This window comes from Aedes albopictus, chromosome 1 (assembly GCF_035046485.1).
Source record: "Aedes albopictus strain Foshan chromosome 1, AalbF5, whole genome shotgun sequence".
Lineage (NCBI taxonomy): Eukaryota > Metazoa > Arthropoda > Insecta > Diptera > Culicidae > Aedes > Aedes albopictus.
The window spans coordinates 37389012-37409111 of record NC_085136.1 but is presented as its reverse complement, the minus strand read 5'-3'; the positions used below and the strand labels follow the sequence as shown (position 1 = coordinate 37409111).

Below are 20100 nucleotides of genomic sequence, written 5' to 3'. Positions count from 1 at the left end.
TTAGTCACCCTGATTCGTATCGGGAGGGTTGTCATATTCTCATAGCATTTTTAGCAGCGCAACTGTCGCGCTGTTATATTATCGTCGCACCATCAAATCGAAGTCGTCGCTAGAAGCACATGCGAAGTTGCAGCTGCGAAGTAAATTTGAATCTATTTTTTCTGTAGCGCATCAATAAAATTAAGAGCAACAATATGCACTAATCCAAATTGAGTTGCGACATTTCTAAGTAGGTTAAAAATCAATTTTCGCACGTTCGGTCACTTTGTATTTCGACCAAAAGCATAATATTTGGTCACCCACCCATAGCGCTACTATTTTGCGAGCGCATCTAGCAGCGACCGGTAAAGTTTGCTGCAATGATGGAGGGCTGCCAAACGGGGTATAGAAGCGCACCGTTAAAGGTGCTCTAAGAAGGATGGTGTCTGACCGCAGTCTATGATACATACAAATTGCGAAAATTTTGTAAGGACGAAAGTCTACGAAAGGAAATACGTCTTTAAAATACGTGACGTAGACGTATTGGACGAATACGAAAGCTGACGTGCATATGCAGTGTCCTACACTGAAAAAACCGACATGGTAATTTTGACCGTATCGAGGGTGAACTTAAAACACTTTTACTACTTGATTTTGGTAGACCATGATTCCTGCTTGAACGTACAATGAGAGGGGTTGAATTTACCATGCTGCATAATGTTGACATTTCATGGTATTTTTGAATGGGATTCCATAGTTTAATTTACCATGCGCATGGTAAAAAGCAAGCAATAACATAGTACGTTTAACCATCGTGTAATAGTTTCAGTTACTATGCATTTGGTTCCGTTAATGGTACTTTCATCTCTTTTGTTTAGATTTAAAAAAATCCTTATGATACATTCAATAACTTTATTGGCTTTCACTCGGGCTTTCAACAAATAAATAATATGTATAAACACAATAAACATAATGATTATCTTTCGAAAACGCCATTGGCGTACGGCGACGCTTTTTGGAAACGTGCGGCTAAGTGGATTTTGAGGCATGCATCGGCGGAACTGAAGACTGGGGTTTCCTGGAAACTCAGGCCCTGGCGCTGCGATGCTGTTGAGCTGTTACGATTGAGATTGTCCTGACGGAGACTTTTCCACAAAGTTCACTCCCTTCATTCAGTCCCGGGCATCGAAGGAATAGTCCTGAAACTGTTACAGCTGTTCCGTGTGCTGCCTGGTAGCCTTGCTGGTAGCCGATTTGTTGAATGTGGAGGTTTCTGCGTCGTTCGTTTTCGGAGGTACTTCCTTGATTCTTCTATGGTTTGAGAAACGGAGCGACCGCCGAAGTGGGAGTCCTGCATCTTCGGTTCAATTGCAAACGATGGTTTGGCATTCTGAATACACCGCGGTGGAGGCGGTTTTAGAGGAGGCTCCACCGTAACCAAAAACATCATGCAATAAGTGTCGGAACTTCTGGCTGCCCTTTGGGTGATGAGAGTTGCGTGTTTTTAGATTCGTTGTCTACCGGTAAACAATCGTTAACCTTCCACGGTGACGGTGGAACCTTAGGTGGAACAGGCTTCCGGAAATACTGGATTCTGTTAGTGGCAGCAGGCACCGAGGTTCTGTGATTTTTAATGAATAGTGTATATAATCAATATTATTTGATTTAATCAACTATGAGCCAACTCACTATGAACGCTTTCCACTAAGTTTTCTGTTCTCAATGCACAATTCCACAATTTTGCTTTAATTATCTATCACAAATTGTTTTTTTTTTTTATTAAACCGACGTGGCAAACATTTTATTCTGTGGAAATGGCCGATAACGAGAAAAACTTACGGAAAAGTTGTGACTAAGCATGAGAATTGTATTGGAAAACATAAACATGGTTCTCACAATCACGAATAGCGTAATCAAGATAACCACGTTTGATGGTATTGATTACTATGCGCTTGATCGTCAAATTATGGTAATAGGGTCCTAAAATTAAAGACGAAATCTCGCTTATATTGAATAATACGATCAAGCATGGTATTCTTATCGGAATTGTACTTTACTCGAACTTGAAAAACAAAGGAATAATGAGAAAATTCGAAATAAGTTAAATGGTAAATAGTTCTACTTTGACGTTTGAGGTCAACCTTGTGTGACTGAGCTCGACATTTTTCGCACTGGGATTTCAAAAATGTTCCTATCTGACATACACGGTGAAAAAAAATCACTCAAAGTATGTGTTATAAGCTAGGGACGAGACAAAAGGCTAAAAAAATAAAAATTATATATTTTCAACTACGGTTAATAAAAACGTCAAAAATTGAGTAAATATGTACTCTTGAACCATAATTTGTGATTTAAAACAAGAATCCCGATAGGACTTTAGGAGCCTATTGTAAGGAAAACATAGTAGTAATTAATGATATCATGTTCATTACGACTATTTTTTGGCATGGTAAAATTAAACATGGTTGAATTATTAATTTTACTATGTTTTTTTTCTCAGTGTATTGTAGTGTGAATTTCACGGATTTCGATGTATTTTTGAAACGAAGTTCAAATTGTCACGCTCGCTATCAAAAGGTGGGAATTACATAACCATTTTTCGGTTCCATTTTTTCTGCACCATTATCGGCAGCACTGCCACGCATCAGCTGCTGTCACAATCTGTCACCTAACCTCAAACAGTGCAGAAAATTTTAAAAACCGTTTGTTTACGTTTATGCTCGCACCGGTTCGGTTGCACTCAGAAGTTTGTCGTCATTTTCCAGATGCACAAAATTCCATAACAAAAATCGCCGTAAAATGACGCGGAATACATTGAATTTGATATTGAAAGTTGTGGTGCTTACGTGCGTTGGAGTGGAACTCGTTTCGGCCGCTGCGGGTGAGTAAAATCTTGCAGTGTTTTGAACACTTTGACGATCGGTCTTTGTTTTGCAGTCAACTACCTGGAACCGGATGGCGTCATCGCGTACAAACCGGATCCCTCGCGGATCTATCGGCCGGGTCTGCGAACGTACTGCTACCGCGGCCGGGAGAAGCAACTGGTGCACATGTTCGAGACGGTGATTCTGAACTTCGAGTGCGATCACGATGATTTCAGCCAGTATGAGGGGGGTACGCCGGAGGAAGTCCGGGCCCATCACGAAACGGAGCAGAGCTTGTTCTCGTTCAATTTGCTGTCCAACAGCCGGAAGCGGGTGATCAAGATGGACCCGTTCAACCAGAGCTGCATCGGAGTGGTCAGCGGGGAGCAGTACACGGTTCGGCTGAATCTGATCCGAATCGATTTTTGGCGGGTGATCATGCTGACCGCGGGGGTGTTTGTGTTCCTGTCGGCGGCCAAGCTGAGTAACAATGCGCTGTTCTACTACATTTGTGGGGTTTTCCTGGGGGTGTTTGCCAGCTTCCTGGTGGTAGTCTATATGGCCAGCAAGTTGTTCCCCCGGAAGCCGATGATGTACGGAGTGATGCTGGGCGGATGGACGCTGGGGATCTACTTTGCCCAGATGCTGATGGACAACCTGAGGTTGATCTTTGTGACGTACCAGGTAATTCAAAATAATGTCAAGTTTAAAATAGGACCTCCTGACCAAATGGTCCCACATCCTGCCTTATTTTCTAAAACGTTTCATGGCCCGCGCCAATTTAGGTATACGTGTTCTGGTACATCTTGACGACGGGTTTCATCAGCTTCATAATCTGCTACCGGATGGGACCACCGAAGAACCAGCGCAGCAAGGACCTCATCAAGTGGAGCCTGCAGTTGGCCGCCCTGGGGGCGATCTTCTTTTCCTCTGCATATCGAGACGCGACTACCGGAATTTGCATCGCCATGCTGCTATCTTACTACTTCCCCAAAAGTATCCTGTTGCGGATCCGATCATTCTACCGACGACGGTTTCCTCCGAAGCGCCGCCTGCTGACCAACGAGGAATACTACGAGCAGGGCGTCCGGGAAACTACCAAAGCTCTGGAGGAACTGCGAGCCTACTGCAGCAGTCCCAATTGCAAACAGTGGAACACGGTGCTTAAGCTCCGGGATCCGTCTCGGTTCGCTTCCTTCATGGAAGGTTCCTCCCATCTAATGGACGATGAAATTCTCGAGTACGAAACGTCCAACGCCCACATGGACATCAGTGATGACGAGGACGAGAGTGGCGAGAACGGACAAGGTGATTCTCCGCTGATCCTGGCGGACAACTCCGACGAAGAGCAACAGGATCAGGAGGAACCTCCGCGGGGACGTGTAACACCAACGCGGGGTCCCACCAACTATCGGAAGTTTGCCCAGCAGCGGTCCTCGTTCCAGAATGGTGGTAGAAGTCTGGCCAGTACCAGCACTCCGACGAATCCTGCTGCCTCGGCGAAAACCCGGAGCAGTCGCAGTCGAAGCAGGCAACCGGTGCCGTCCGCTCCGCCACCACAGGACGAATTCGAGTTTAGTGAAGAGGACGAGTGATTTTTCTTCGACTAGGAACGGTTATTTATTGAATGATACTTACATTTCTCCGCTTCTCGACGCTTTCGTTTTTGTAAATAGTTACGTTCGAATTCGTGTTGTCCTTTCTTCTAACCCCTCTTCGATTATCACCTTTCACTATAGACTCGTGTCAATAAGACACGCTTAGATTAAACTCATTTTGCTTTGACTCGAAATGCTTTTGTGTATTCTCTCTAACAATAATTTCTCTAGTGTGTAGGATGCCTTTTTGGAAAAGCAACTATGTGAAAAACCTAATGATACTCTTTCGTGGAATAGAGCTAACTAACTAGGATAACTAAGATTTTGTAAAATTGAAATGTGGCGACTTTTTTTCTGCTAGATACGTATCCGAAGGCATAAACGTACATTAAATGTACGTTTGTATTTTTTGTGCAACTTAAGTGCTATGCACTCAGAAACATTATATTAGGGACAATAATTCCACTGTCTTATGATTTTATCCGGATCGACCCAGTCCTCCACGAACAAACAGTAGTAAGCAATTCCCTTCGTCAATGGATTCGTTATCGGATTCCTAAGGTTTGCGGATTATTTCATTCAAGCTCAACCACTTCGTCAGTTGAACCTTCCTTTGTGTCGTAGGTCCAAGCATAGGTCCCACTGCACACTGGGCCACGAGCGGGATCTAGCAAGTAAAAACCTCTAGCGTTTTGGGAGTGTATTTTTTTGAGTTGCTGTCTTCGGAGACTTGTATTTATTTTACCTGTACTTTTATGTGGTGATGAAAGTTAGTTGGTTATTTTGCCGCATAGGTGGCGCTGCGATACTAACTTTTTTGTTTTACGTCCTAGAGGTTTCCCGTCTTCTGCAAAGTTGTAAAGCGTGCAAAAATAAGTAAAGTCGCCGAAGACACCAAAGTTGTGTGACTACAAATAACAAAGTTATACTAAAAATAGTCAAATTTACGTGAAAATCACATATTTTGAATGTTAATTGCAAATTTATCAATTTTAACACTTCACACGTGTTAATCAAAGTAGCCTGCGTCTGATGATATCAACTTTAGAATTTTTCGGGACATTCAAAACGGTTTTTTGGGCAAAATAGTAAAAATTACTATGATTTTTACTAGCAGTTGTTTCAAAAAGTTGCAAATTTCGGCACAATTTGTTGCTTGCTTGAAAATATACCACTCAAGATCTATTGAATCTGAAAGTTTGCCGGTGGTGTAATTTAGTGTTTTTGAGATACCTTGTTTTTAAATATTGATGTTTTATACCTAAATTATTTTGAAAGAGATGCAATTCTTTATTCTGAAGCTGTCCTGCGAAGATCCTCACGGATCACTTTTAAATTAAGAGTTTTATGTTTACCCAACGCCTTAATTACTTAAAATTGACGTTATTTATTGGTCTATTGAAAGAATAAAAATATAATGCTTCTTGATCCTGTGTGAGCGACTAACGTTAGTGCAAAGTTCCGGTATACCAACCCGTGGAATCAATTATGATTTTCAGTTAACTCAATGTTTATATGTTTAGATGGATATTCATGAAATTATGAAAAAAAAACTTAGCTCATCAATGCCGTGTCATTATTTGACACAGTGACTTAGTTAGTAAAGTACTTGCCTATTATATAAGAGTCGTGAATTCAAATCTCATTTTGAGTCGAGGATTTTTTTTTATAATTCAGTCAATAATTTATTCATTTTGACGTATGTACGTTGAGTTTACTGAAAATCATAATTGACCATACGGATTGGTATAACGAAACTTTCTACTTGCGTGAGTCGCTCACACAGGGTTTCTACCATTATAATTTCTTTCTTTCAATAGATCAATAAATATATGAGCACTGTTGATTCAATAAATTGATGCACAAAACCATTGAACACAAAACGTCATTTTTAAGTAATCAGGCAGGGCGTTGGGTAAACATAAAACTCTTAATTTAAAAGTGATCCGTGAGTATCTACTGGCAGGATAACTCCGGAATAAAGAATTGCTTCTCCATCAAAATAATTTAGGTATAAAAACATCAATATTTAGAATCAAGATATCTCAAAAACACCAAATTATACCTCCGGCAAATATTCAGATTTAATAGATATTGAGTGATATATTTTCACGCAAGCATCAAATTTTGCCAAAATTTGCAAATTTTTGAAAAAAACTGCTAGTAAAAATCATAGTAATTTTTACTATTTTGCCCAAAAAACCACTTTGAATGTCCCGAAAAATTGTAAAGTTGGTATCATCAGACGCAGGCTACTTTGATTAACACGTATGAAGTTTTAAAATTGATAAATTTGCAATTAACATTCAAATAGTCATGAAAACGTGATTTTCACGTAAATTTGACTATTTTTAGTATAGCTTTGTTATTTGAACTCACACATGTATTCGGCGACTTTACTTATTTTTGCACGTTCTACAACTTTGCAGAACCTCTAGGACGTAAAACAAAAAAGTTAGTATCGCAGCGCCACCTATGCGGCAAAATAACCAACTAATTTTCTTCACCACATAAAAGTACAGGTAAAATAAATACAAGTCTCCGAAGACACCAACTCAAAAAAATGCACTCTCAATACGCTAGAGGTTTTTACTTGCTAGATCCCGCTCGTGGTGCACTGGATTCAAATTTTTGAAGAACCATTCTCGATACACCTTGCCCTCGTGATTCATTCTTGCTTCATCATGTTAGCATAGTAAGCCTTGCATTTTATGTTTAGAAATAAATCATTCTTAGTTCGCTCCTCTAACCGATCAGTCGAGTTTAGCCTGCTATCAGGTTATGGGTCGTAGTACGAGTAACCATAGAAACGGCCGATCAACAAGCCGAAGAAAAATGTTTTCACTTCAAGATTTTTTCGCGCTCGAGATATAGAAGATGTTTCAAGACGGAAGAAACAAAACCAGCTCCAGGCGTTCCGGAGGCGGTGGTAACAAGAAAGGGAAATGGGAATCAAGCCAGAACACGATGGTAACGGAAAAATTAGTGAAGAAGCTAGCGGTAGCGGCGGAAAGCAACCCGGAGGAGGACAAACGGATATTGCTCCAAGACTTCCAGGCGGTGGTATGTCTCTCATACCGGCGGAAAAATTGGAAGGACGCGAAAACTACGTTTCGTGGGTATATGCCAAAAAAATTGCGAAGGAACGTGGCAAACGATACCCTCCAGTGGGTGCCGAGGTAAAAGCGGATCTGTAGAGGCGAGCTCTCGCGACTATTCTGTCTATAATCGCATAAATGTCCCATATGACTAGGAAACCCAGCAAATATGGGACTGATATGCGATCATAGGCAGTATTTGCCTCAACATCGAACCGTATAATTGCGGCAGGACACGGAAGATCAACCTGCTACGCAAACTGATGTGTTCAGAAATGGATAACTCGTCGGTAGAAAAGTATGTGGACGAGATAATGTCCACAAGCCACAAGCTCGAAGAAATAGGGTTCAAGTTGGACGACGAGTGGCTTTCGCTAATCCTACTGATGGGTTTACCGAAGATCCATGTTCATGGGGCTCGACGCGTCTGGAGTCTAATTAACGGCGGATGTAGTCAAGTCGAAAATCCTTCAATATATGATTTGTAAAAGAGATGAGAGATCTGGACATTCTTCCGGAGCGCTGCTGGTATGCAACAGGAGAATCAAAAAGAAGGAGAAGCTAAACATAGAAGTCGTAGGAAGTTATGGTCGTCACAAGCAGGCGGCGTTACTGGCGCTGCATAAGCCGGTGCAGCAGACGGAGAGCTGGATCCTGGATTCTGGAGCAGGACGCAACATGTGCCGATTACAGTTGGCCCTACAAGAGACCAAGAAGTCATCTAAATTCATCTACGTGGTCAATGCAGCGAAGATCCCAGTGGCGGCAATTGGAAGTGTGAAGCTAACCGCCAGTGTAGAATGTACGTACATCGATCTCGATACCACCGCCAACGTTTTCTGTGTTCTAGATCTCGCAATGAACATCTTGCCTGTGAGCGAGATTTGCAAGAAAGAGTATCGAGTCACGTTTACCTCGAAAGCGTGTGAAGTTGAGCACACGACCTGTGTACAATATGCCGAAGGGAAGCATCGAAAGCTGCCGTTCAAAACAAGTGCAGCTCGGGCGAAGGAAGTCCTGGAGTTAATCCACTTAGACCTGTGTGGACCTATGGAGAAGACGTCGCACGGCGGCAGCAAGTACTGGATCACCATCATCGGCGATGCTACCTGAAATCCAAGGCCGATGCGTTCAGTGCATTTCAAGAATTCAAAACCCACGTCGAAAATCAATCTGGAAAGAAAATCTAATGCTTGAGAACTGATAATAGATTGGAATATCTAGGCCAGCAGTTCCAAGATTTCCTGAAGAAGTGTGGAATACGGTACGAGCGGACGGTACCGTATAACCTGCAGCAAAATGGGTCATCAGAGCGGATAAATCGTACGATTGAGGAGAAGGCACGATGTTTGTTGGCAGACTCCGACCAAGGGCAGCGCAACAACACCATTGGAATGTTTTCCGGTAAGCGACCGAATCTGTCCCATGTACGCTACCGAATCATGGCTACGCGGAATATACAGCATGGATTCGATGGCTGGGTCACAGTTACGACTGCGCCCCGATTAGCGAATCGTGTTCGTTCGCTACGTCACGAAACTCTCGCAGACTTGCACAAACGTCCTGTTCCTGTATATAAGAGGTGCGATGCGACGGAGGTCAGACGTCAATCTCATTTTAACATCGATTTTGACATTGGCAGTGCTTTTTAATTGGGTTTTGCCCCAACCAGTAAACATCCAACCATCGAGACAGCCCATCTAATGAGCAGCCAACGAATGGATCGGCACTGTACCAAGAGGTACAAAGTATTCAATCCGGTGACAAAGCAAGTTTTCGTTAGGGGCCGTTCATAAACCACGTAGACTTTTTGAGGGGGGAGGGGGGTCTGGCCAAAGTCTACGCTCCACACAAATTTCAAATTTTTTGTATGGTCAAAAGTCTACGAGGGGGGAGGGGGGGTCTGAGATGGCCAAATTTTGGTCTACGTGGTTTATGAACAGTCCCTTAGCCGGGACATCGTAATACTATCGGAGGACATTCAAGCCGGCCATGCTGAAGCGGGAGTGGCATCATACTGCGAAGATACCGGTGCGATCGTCCAGAATGATAAAGCGAGCGACTCAGTTCAAACTGAACCAACAGATGTCGTTAAAGTCACGGATACGAACGGGTGCCGGATGCAGTTGATTATTTGGAAGGAAATTGTTTGGGGGGAAAAGCAGTTCAACCGGTTGCGCTCCTTCCGCATCCAACTCGAGACAGTGTTCATCCTACTCCGATGCGCAGCGAGAGGGAGTACCATCGACCAAGCAAGTATTCTGATTATACAGGGTGTTAGGTTCCTGAGTGCAAACTTTTTAAAGGGTGATAGAGGACCATAAATGGAGAAAAAAATTGTTCTACGCATATGGTCAAATCTCAACCGTTACGTAGTTATTGAACTTCCCATGTTATTGATTCTTATTGCCTTAACTGGAAATAACTTGAAAATGGTCAAACTTATTGAAGTTTTTTTTACCCTTATTCGAAAGATTATTGAATTTTCTATCAAATGGCATCTTTGAATCGATTGGTTTAGTTAAATAACTAAGTTTTCTAGAGCAAAATAGCTAAAAACAGTGAATTTTTATTGGGTTTTGTCAATTATCTTTGAAACATGCGTAATAAATTAAAATTCTTTCTTTTGCAAAGTTGTGGCCCCTGTTACACTCTACAATTCGTTCTTTGACACCAAACTTCTAGCTCTTATCGTTTTCTTGCAATTTTGATTTAAATGTGCGGCACAATGCGCAAATAAGTGCTTTCCATGACAGTTGCAAATTTATGATCTGAAATGCGATGTTAAAATCAAAATTGCAACAAAACAATAAGAGATAGAAGTTTTGTGTCAAAGAACGATTTGTAGAGTGTAACAAGGGCCACAACTTTGCCAAAGAAAGAATTTTAATTTATTACGCATGTTTCAAAGATAATTGACAAAACCCAATAAAAATACACTATTTTTAGCTATTTTGCTCTAGAAAACTTAGTTATTTAACTAAACCAATCGATTCAAAGTAGCCATTTGTTAGAAAATTCAATAATCTTTCAAATAAGCGTAAAAAAACTTCGATAAGTTTGACCATTTTCAAGTTATTGCCAGTTAAGGCAATAAGAGTCATAAACATGGGAAGTTCAATAACTACGTAACGGTTGAGATTTGACCATATGCGTAGAACAATTTTTTTCTCCATTTATGGTCCTCTATCACCCTTTAAAAAGTTTGCACTCAGGAACCTAACACCCTGTATACATACACATACAATATCCTGCCTCAGCAACTTATTTCTTCACAGTTTTGTGGCAGTCAAGCAGGACGATGCCAACGGCTTTCAAGAAGCATCGCGTTCCCGTCCCATTCCAAAGAAAAAGATGTTGGTCTGCAACAAATTTCTGAGCACAGTGACTGGTAGCGCTCAGCCACAGGTAAGTATCCTTTCGTAACAAACAGCAAACTTTCCGAGGCATGTTGTCCATTTAAATGAGATGAGCCAGAAGCCGTTGAAGAAGCGTTAGATCGATCTGACGGAGATCGATAGGTTAACGCGATAGAGAGCGTGCGTTGAGCGACAACGACTCATGGCGTCTGGTCAATCTACCTTCAGGACGAAAAACGTTGAAGAGTAAGTGGGTCTCCGAAATCAGCACGAACGCAGATGTCTCCATCGAACGATATAAGGCGCGACTGGGTTCGGACTCCCGTCGTTCGTTATGTAACAGTGCGTTACCTGGACCTCAAAGTGCATTCTTCCAGGGTGACTTGGATGACGAGGAGATATTCATGGAGCAACCAAAAGGGTTCCGTGATGACAGGGCTTCAACGAAAGTCTGCAAGCTGCAGAATGCTCTGTGCGGTCTGAAGCAGGTCAGGAGTATGGAACCGGAAGTTGAACATGAAGCTGACGCAGATTGTTACAAGCGGTCGAAATTCGATAGGTGCTTGTGATTACCATTGGATCGTTGAAGGTAAGCTCGTCATTATTATAGCATTATATTTTCTCGTTCTTTTTTCGACGATCGGCGATTGGTGGCCAGTATCAAGCAGCAGCTAAGCGCCGAGTTTGAGATGAAGGATTTAAGACCAGTTAGGGCTACGGGTGATCAGATCGGACGGCGCCGTGGCAATCGACCATGAACACTATATCGACCAGCTGTTGAAGAAGTTCAACATGATCGACTGTAATAATGCTCCCACTCCCCTGGATGAGAACCAGGAGCTCACGAAGGAAATGTGCCCTGCAAATGAAGAAGAACAGGGTGATATGTCCGTGAGTAGAGAAGTAATAACACTGAATTTAGCTGTTCACTCACTGGATCAAACTGATCCCCAGCTGTCTTTATTGCTGAACTATTTATAGCCGTCAAAACAATAACAATCAATACAGCCTTTGTTTATCTATATACTTTTCTCTTCGTATACAACTACTACTATTATTAATACATGCTTATCATGTTTACAAAAGTACGGCGGCTCAGCCGCCGGCTGGTTTCGCTTACTGTATTAGACATGACAATATCTTCCCCCTTTAGCTAGCCTTTTCCCCAATTCATGCTATCAATATAATCCACAAACATTGAAATCTTATTTACATACTGTTAATCTTATAATTCAATTAAGTTATTGTTTCATTTTGAATACAGAAATTCATTATCAATTTTCTTCTTTTTCACTCTAGTAGATCGCCTTAGTACCGGTTGGCACTGTACCTCTGCGTCAGGAACCGACTTCTGGCTGCACTGGAGTAATCTGGGATGTGGTTCACGAGCCGCGGGCAAAGGTGGCTCGGGGCTAAACCCTCTGAATTCTTCATCGCTTTCATCTAGTTCCCGAGACGTCCTTTTCATCCCTCGTTCACTCCCTGACTGCACGTTTTCGATATTTGGTAGCTGGAGCGTTACATTACGCCTTCGTCCCGTCTGACTGCGAATCTTCACCTGCCCCTTGTGGGCCGAGATGAGTGTCGATCCGATGGAGATCTGTAATATGTTTGGAGAAATACTTTTAATAAAACTTGCATCAATCCATCTTTCTATATCTTTAGTATTGTGATTTTTATAATAAACCTTATCTCCCAACTTCAAACTAGCATAAGGGTCAGCATCATTGTTTTCAGTAAATTTTCTTTTCATTTCCAATGGCTCGGCTAACTGTTTTTTGTAATTGTTCTTCGGATTGACTAAGTCCAGAACTGTTTTAGGTTTAAAACTCAGTACTTTCTCCGAGGGATACATTCCCTCTTCAGGTAAGCAAGTGTTTCGATAATTGAAAAGGAAATAGTTTATCTTATCTTGAAAATCCATACATTTCAAAGTTGGATCCAACAGAAATTTCTTCAAAACCTCTTTAGAGACTCTTACCAATCGTTCTGCTTGTCCATTACTCTGAGGATGATATGGTGGACTTTTATATACTTGAATGCCTTGTCTTTCCAAAAACCCGACAAAGTAGGCCGAATTGAAAGGTGGGCCGTTATCTGTTACTACAACATCTGGAAGGCCAAATCTTGAGAATAGCACTGTGAATTGCTTGACCACTTTTTCTGCCTCTGTACCATACTTCATCCAAAAAACTTCCAACCATTTGGAAAAACTGTCTACTATCAAAAGCAAAGTGCGCCTCTCAAAATAGAAAAAATCAGCATGAATTCTACTAAAAGGTTTGGATGTAGAAATCCATTCAGAAGTTCCTTTGTGTGTGGGAACCACTGATGTTTTGATGCACACTTCACAGTTTTTTACAAATGCTTCGATGTCATTGTTTATGCCAAACCAGTATATGCTTCTTCTAGCTTGCTGCTTCATTTTTACTATACCTGCGTGGTTGGCGTGAAGCAAGTGTAAAATTTTCGTTTGAAGCGAAACCGGAATAATCACTCTATCTTGAAAGAGTAGACACCCGTCGATTTCCTCGATGTCTTGATGCTGCGAGTATATATTTTTGAAGCATGGATCAACTCGCTCTGGCCAACCATTTTTCAAAAAGGACACAATTTGTTGCAAATAGAAATCCTTTTTAGACTCTGAAGCTACTGTCATATAATCTAAAGGCAGTTCAAATGAAAGGTTCAGGTTCTTGATATACTGCTTTTCCAAACTTTTGGGTACTTCTATCGCCAAGGGAAACCGAGAACAAAAGTCAGCGTTGGCCATTTTGTTTGCAGGTCTGTATTCAATGTCGTAATCGTAAATGGCCAATTCCATAACGTAGCGCTGAACCCTAGTCACTGAAATTGAATTTCGTCCTTCTTTTCCCAAAATACCCAAAAGAGGCTTGTGATCGGTAAAAATCTTAAAACTCTGACCAAATAAAAATTTATGAAATTTTTTGACTGTTGATACAACCGCTAATGCTTCCAAGTGAAGTATAGGGTAACCCTTTTGAGCATGATTGAGTGAAAATGATGTGAACCATATGGGCTTTTCTACACCGTCGATGACATGTGAAATAACTCCACCCAATCCATACGAAGAAGCATCAGTACTAACTACAATTGGCTTTTTGGGATCATAAAATGTCAAAACATTAGCCTTTAATAATTTTTGCTTACAATCCTCAAAAGCCTCGTCACATTTGAAGTCCCACAAAAACTTCATATCTTTTTTCAGCAAATGGTACAAAGGACTCAATGTTGTCGATAAATTAGGCAAAAACTTTCCGTAATAGTTCACAAGTCCCAGAAATGCTTTCAATTCCGTTGTGTTTTTTGGTTTTTGAGCTGCTATGATTGTTGAAACCTTTTCTGGATTAGGCAGAAGTCCATTGTCCGTTATAATATGCCCTAAATATGGCAGCTCGGTTACAAAAAACTTACATTTCTTAAAGTTAACTTTGACATTTGCTTTTGTTAATCTATCTAACACCAATGTCAATCTCTTGTAACAATCATCAAAGTCCTTCCCTGCAATGAGAACATCGTCTAGGTAAACATATACATATTCTATTCCATGCAAAATCGTTTCCATTACTTGTTGGAATATGGCCGCGCTAGAAGATGCACCTTGGGGAAGTCGATTGTATGTGTAAAGACCTTTTAGTGTATTGATCACCATCATTTTCCTTGAATTTTCTGATAACTGCAACTGAGTGTAAGCAGTAGCCAAATCCAAGGAACAGAACATTTTACAGCCAGCCAGAGATGCAAACAAATCTTGGGCTGTCGGCAAAGGGTAGGTATTGGCTATTAAAACCTTGTTAATAGATGCTTTGCAATCTATAACAAGTCTAATGTCACCATCTTTTTTGATGATAACGACCACTGGAGATGCCCATAAACTAGTTTTAATAGGTGAAATAATCTTATCTCTCTCTAATAAGCTTAAATGATCTAACACTTTATCCCTAAGACGATAAGGCACATCGTAGGGTTTACGAAAAATGGGGCGATCTTCCCTTAACACCAGATCCGCTTCAAAGCCAACAATAGGAGAGGAGAAATCTCTGTTGAAAATTTCGCCATATCTGGTTTTCACCATAGTTAAAGCGTTCTCTCGATTATCCTGTACGCTATGCACTGCACCAAAACTGCCAGATCTTTGCAGAAAATTGTCCCGCCAATCGCAGTAAAATACATCCAACCAACTCCTTCCAATAAGACCCGTAAATTTGTGATCTCCGTCCAAAACGACCAACTCCAATTTCGAAGAAATCCCGTTTAGCAAAATAGAAACTGTTGCCTTCCCATAAATTTCTAAATTTGATCCGTTGATCACAATTAACTTTTTGCAACTTTTTCTCAGAATAATGTGTTTAAACTTTTCCAGAAATTCAGTTTTGCTAATTACAGACACAGCCGAACCACTGTCCACCTCCATTAAACATGCTTCTCCCTCTATTTTGACTTCGAGTAGACAAGGTTTGCTAATCTTTCTTATTGATGAAATCATTAGGCAAGGATAATCACCTTCTTCTTCGCTTTCAGAGCTATAATCTACTCGAAGTCTTTTAAAGTAGTCGTGGACCTGGACCTCCTTAGGATTTGGTTCTTCCTTAACATAGTTGACCGATTCACCTTGACTGTCTTTGTACCGGTAGCAATTCTTCTGGATGTGACCGCGCTTCCTACAAAAATGGCAGACAAAATTGGCGTATCTGCCTCGACTCGAAATTCGCTGGCCCGACCTTGATCGTCCTTCAAACTTTCTATAATTCGTTCGTGAATCTCTATTCCTGCTAAAATTCCTTTCTCTCGACCGGCTACGGCTACGATCTTTTCTGTCCATCCTAGATGACCTACCACCAAGGCGATGTTTTACAGAATTAACGCCTACTCCTGCTCCTGTTTCAGCAAAGTACAGAGTATTATTATTCGCCATTTCGAAACCCTTGATAATCCTCTCCGCCGACCTGAGATTCAATTCTTCCTCATTCAATAACCGCTTTTGCAACTCTCTGTTGTATACACCGAATACTAATTGGTCGCGAATGGCAGAATCTCGAAAAGTGCCAAAATCGCAGGATTCTGCCAAATGTTTGACTGCCAATATATAGTTTTCTCCACTTTCACCGGGACTCTGTCTTCTACAACGGAACTTGTACCTCAACATTATTTCCGAGTCAATTTTATCCAACCTTTCCTTTAGTTTTTTAGTAATCTCTGCATAGGACAATGTTTTAAGGTCCGTAGCCGGATACAGAAGCTTCAACTCCTCAAAAACTGCTAAACCTGCACAACTCATAAAAATATCCTTCTTTCGTTCCTCCGCAATATTATTAGACGAAAAGAAATACTCTATCAACTCTACATAGTTTGAGAAACTGGTGCCGGGCACATACGCATCGATCGTGCCGATTAACGCCATTTTGCTGCACCGTATCAATTGATCAAAATTGTGCGCACTCCAAACTAAACACAAAGCAAAAAAAAACACGTACCTTTTAGATACCGCTAGCGATACTTCCTGGATTCCTGCGATGCTGCTGTCCTGGCTTCGATAAGCTCCCAACGTCCGAACGAGATCCGTCGAATCACTGCACCAACCGGTTTTTACAATTTCACTTTCTATGTCACCAGGTCGCCGTCCAATTCTTCACCGTCATAAATCACAATTTGCTGCTGCTGCTGCTGCGTCGCTTTCCGACCGGCTGAAAAACACAGATGAGTACCAAATGGCTATCACAAACAAATAACACTCGATTTTCCTTTGTACAAAAGCATTCGCCAGACAAGCTCACCTTGTGCGAATCACCACAATCACCAGCCCCCGGGTGCGTGAATTTACACAACCAGACAATAAGCCAGCCGGGTGGTCTATTCTCACTGCCCACTTCAACCGACGCTCAAGCTTCACGCACCAAATGCCAACTTCTTCTCCAATTGGACTGCCGCACACGCTACCGAATTTCACTCCGACCGCGATCACAACACTGCCGACCCGAAACTGCCAACTATGCACGCAATTTCACTTTCTCAACTTATTCGTTTTCCCTCGTCGACAACTGATATGTCCGTGAGTAGAGAAAGTAATAACACTGAATTTAGCTGTTCACTCACTGGATCAAACTGATCCCCAGCTGTCTTTATTGCTGAACTATTTATAGCCGTCAAAACAATAACAATCAATACAGCCTTTGTTTATCTATATACTTTTCTCTTCGTATACCACTACTACTATTATTAATACATGCTTATCATGTTTACAAAAGTACGGCGGCTCAGCCGCCGGCTGGTTTCGCTTACTGTATTAGACATGACACAGGGGAAGATAAAAGATGTTCCATTCCGAGAGTTAGTCGGTGGATTTCAATTTGTTGCGCAGTGTTCAAAACCGGACATTAGCCAAGCGGTAAGTTTGATCAGCAGTTATTGCAGTAATGCTGGTCCCGCGAATTCGACGGCGGCTAAGCGGATACTGCGGTACTCCCATGCCTAGGCAAGTTCACCCTAGGAATGGGAGGCTACTGGCGTCCTGGCGGACTCAAGCTATTGCGAGCCAGCGGCGCACTTGCATACGGACTAGGTGACGGATACAGCGAGCATGTACTGATGAGGAACGAAAAGAACGACGAGTGGCGTTTGAGGCTGCCAATGTCGCATTCAAGACCGAGAGAGCAAAAAGGTCTGCTGTGAGGGTCTCTGGCAAAGTGCCAATATGATTCGGTAGGGTGATGCCTACAAGATCGTGATGGTCAAGACAAGAGGTGTACTGATTCCTACAAAGCAGTCCTTGGCCTCCTTACTTAGGAAGACTGTGGCTGGCGATGAGGGTCACCGATGAACTTACGGGGATTGCAAAATCCTTTAGCGTAGGTAAGGCCCTAGACCCAGACGGAGTTCCGAACCTGGCCTTTAGTAGCTGTTGCATAGGATCCTGGAATGTGTAGCCCCTCGGCTGCTCAGTGGGAAAATAGTGGGTGGGAAGTATTCGAGCACGGGGTCGCTTATTTCTAATAGCACCGTTACATAAGCACGACTGGTCACTCACCTTTAGCAGGAGCAGGATTTTAGTGGTCAGCTGTCAAATCCGTACGAGGGGGAGGAAACCAACAACGTTATGCGATCAAAGTTAACCAAAACAAGGTAAAATCGTATTTCAACCAGCGGACTACCCAGATCGAGGTATGAAAGCCCCCTTTTTGGGCACGGGAAACGATCAATATTCAAAAAGGGCGTATATATGTTAAATGCGGGGTTTTCTAGTAGAAATCAACCACCAATTTTACAATCTTACATCTACATTTATTCGGCCCATATTGGGACCCTAATGAGAGAAAGGTGACATTAGTAATAAGGTGTACTTGCGCTTTTACATCGGAACGGTGGACGGCGGTGGTGCAGACGGTGGTGGCGTGGACAGCGGTGGTGCGGATCGGTGGCTAGCTTGGTGGTTCACGGTGGCATGCATGCATCGGAGGGCCCTCGGCCGGTATTGTGGGGGGCTTCTAACGGTCCTTCAACCGTATGACCTTTACTCGGTCGATAGCGGTCAACTTTCTTCGGGGTTGGCAGGGCAATCGGCAATTCGAGGTGGCCGCCGGGGTGCGATGGGACACTACGACGAGCTTCTTGACTCCAGTAGGGTAAATGGGCAACCAATCCCCAAAATGGCGTAGTCGGGGACGGTCTATTGTTCCACCCGGCGTCACAGTGAATAGGCTATTGTTGGATTCCTTTTGTCCGTGGCTTTCAAGATGGCGACGGCTTAGCGTGGGTCGTGACCGACGAACCAACGTAAAGCGACCTGATGTACGTGGACGGTCCTGCGAGAACACGAAATAGAGCCCTCCGGGTTTTACACCGAAGGTAGAAAAGAAAAGGCCCAGAAGTGGACCTATTTCCGGGATTAGTACACCTAAATGTCACCGTCTCTCTTCCTGCACCACTTCACAAATTCTTTCACAGTCCTACCTTTTCTTGAGAATTCCTTTTGTTAAGGGCGAATTAACCTCTAGTTGAATGGTTCTATTGAAGTAACCTGTTAACAAAAGCGCATTATTCACCTTTCTTCTTTTAAACCACATTTTCTTACTAACCGTACTACAAATCGTACTAATTCACAAAACCGTACTATTAGCCTTCTAAGTTTTAACTAGTTTTAAGTTTTAACTAGCTTTAAGATCTATAAAGAAAAACCACATATTAACTATATACACCTTATACTTTTAAAACAAACACTTTACTTTTAACTACCCGACGCGCACTTCAACTATCGGGGATAGTCACGGACGGAATGAAATTGATAATTCCTTGATGATTAACGTTTAAGGCTAAATCGCAGAGAATATCCGAAGTTTGATAACTTTTACGAAGTTTGACAACTCGGTTTGTAATAGTTGGCAACCCTTCCTCGCAGGGATCTAATTAGGCCGACAATTTCTATAGAGACTATTTTTTATAGACTGGTAGCTCAAACCGCTGCAAATAAACGACACGGCCCAGTAACGTGTGTTATTATAATAACAACTTGGCTCAGTTTTGACAGCTAGGATTACGCCACCAGTGAGGCTGTCAGTTTTGGGATTTTATTTTGTTTTTATATTTGGACAAGGCATTAGGTGCCCACTGGCAGGTGGGGTTTAAAGGCGAAGGATATTTGAGGAGGAGCCGAAAGTCTAAAACTTGGAACCTACGGTTACAAATGTTCGGGTCTGCTATGCAGAACCATATAGACCGACATATAGACATGGCATATAGACCGGCATATAGACCGACATGCTTGTTCGACACGGCGAGGAAGGTGCTCGGGAGGCTCATCCGAGGGCGTCCGTTGATAATCGAGGAAGTGTGTAGCTTGCGATTGTTAGTTGGAATTTCACCTTTTCCCTTCATAATCCCATCTTATATCCCATTCTCCCTCAGGTAGATGACGAAATAGGCTTTATGGCGATGGCACCAATACCTTAAATGGAGGAAAACGTACCTCTGGAGCCGGTCTTCTGTTACCCTGTCTGTCTACGAGCAGAGCAGATAGCAGTTGCCTGAAATAGGTTGATGACTTCAACGGGGTCTGTATCACCCAGCCTTTACCGTGCCACTTCTTTTAGTTACAGAAACCAATACACGTACTACTTTGATTAGGATGAAGTGTGTTCCTTTACAACTCTCATGAGTACTTAGGATGGCCTGGTTGAAATCAGTGTTT

At 42.2% G+C, this 20100-nt stretch overlaps 2 protein-coding genes and 2 long non-coding RNA genes across 7 annotated transcripts; 1 reads left to right on the top strand and 3 right to left on the bottom strand.

Annotated features, from left to right (window-relative positions):
- Window positions 1-877: 877 nt before the first annotated feature.
- On the bottom strand, window positions 878-1947 carry LOC134284880 (uncharacterized). The gene is made up of 2 exons (XR_009995994.1): window positions 1669-1947; window positions 878-1600 (listed from the first exon to the last, which is right to left on the bottom strand). It is a non-coding gene; the product is annotated as an uncharacterized LOC134284880 (long non-coding RNA).
- Window positions 1948-2672: 725 nt separating this feature from the next.
- LOC109428569 (nuclear envelope integral membrane protein) lies at window positions 2673-4779 on the top strand. Its single transcript, XM_019704343.3, has 3 exons — window positions 2673-2860; window positions 2917-3527; window positions 3629-4779. The coding sequence occupies exons 1-3, from the start codon at window positions 2779-2781 to the stop codon at window positions 4436-4438; spliced, it is 1503 nt and encodes a 500-aa protein (XP_019559888.3). The 5' UTR covers window positions 2673-2778; the 3' UTR covers window positions 4439-4779.
- A 7324-nt stretch (window positions 4780-12103) lies between these two features.
- On the bottom strand, window positions 12104-17208 carry LOC134284879 (uncharacterized). 4 transcript variants are annotated; one of them, XR_009995993.1, is made up of 3 exons: window positions 15756-17208; window positions 15423-15558; window positions 12104-12498 (listed from the first exon to the last, which is right to left on the bottom strand). XR_009995993.1 is itself a non-coding variant. In XM_062844366.1 (3 exons), the coding sequence occupies exons 2-3, from the start codon at window positions 16318-16320 to the stop codon at window positions 12422-12424; spliced, it is 975 nt and encodes a 324-aa protein (XP_062700350.1). In that variant the 5' UTR covers window positions 16321-16324; window positions 16394-17208; the 3' UTR covers window positions 12104-12421. The 4 variants fall into 4 exon arrangements, 3 of the variants coding, with proteins under 3 accessions (XP_062700350.1, XP_062700351.1, XP_062700349.1); XM_062844366.1 differs by having other exon boundaries at window positions 15423-16324; window positions 16394-17208; XM_062844367.1 differs by having other exon boundaries at window positions 15423-16631; window positions 16694-17208.
- Window positions 17209-17827: 619 nt separating this feature from the next.
- LOC134284717 (uncharacterized) lies at window positions 17828-19574 on the bottom strand. The gene is made up of 4 exons (XR_009995903.1): window positions 19139-19574; window positions 18992-19077; window positions 18867-18933; window positions 17828-18789 (listed from the first exon to the last, which is right to left on the bottom strand). It is a non-coding gene; the product is annotated as an uncharacterized LOC134284717 (long non-coding RNA).
- Window positions 19575-20100: the final 526 nt, after the last annotated feature.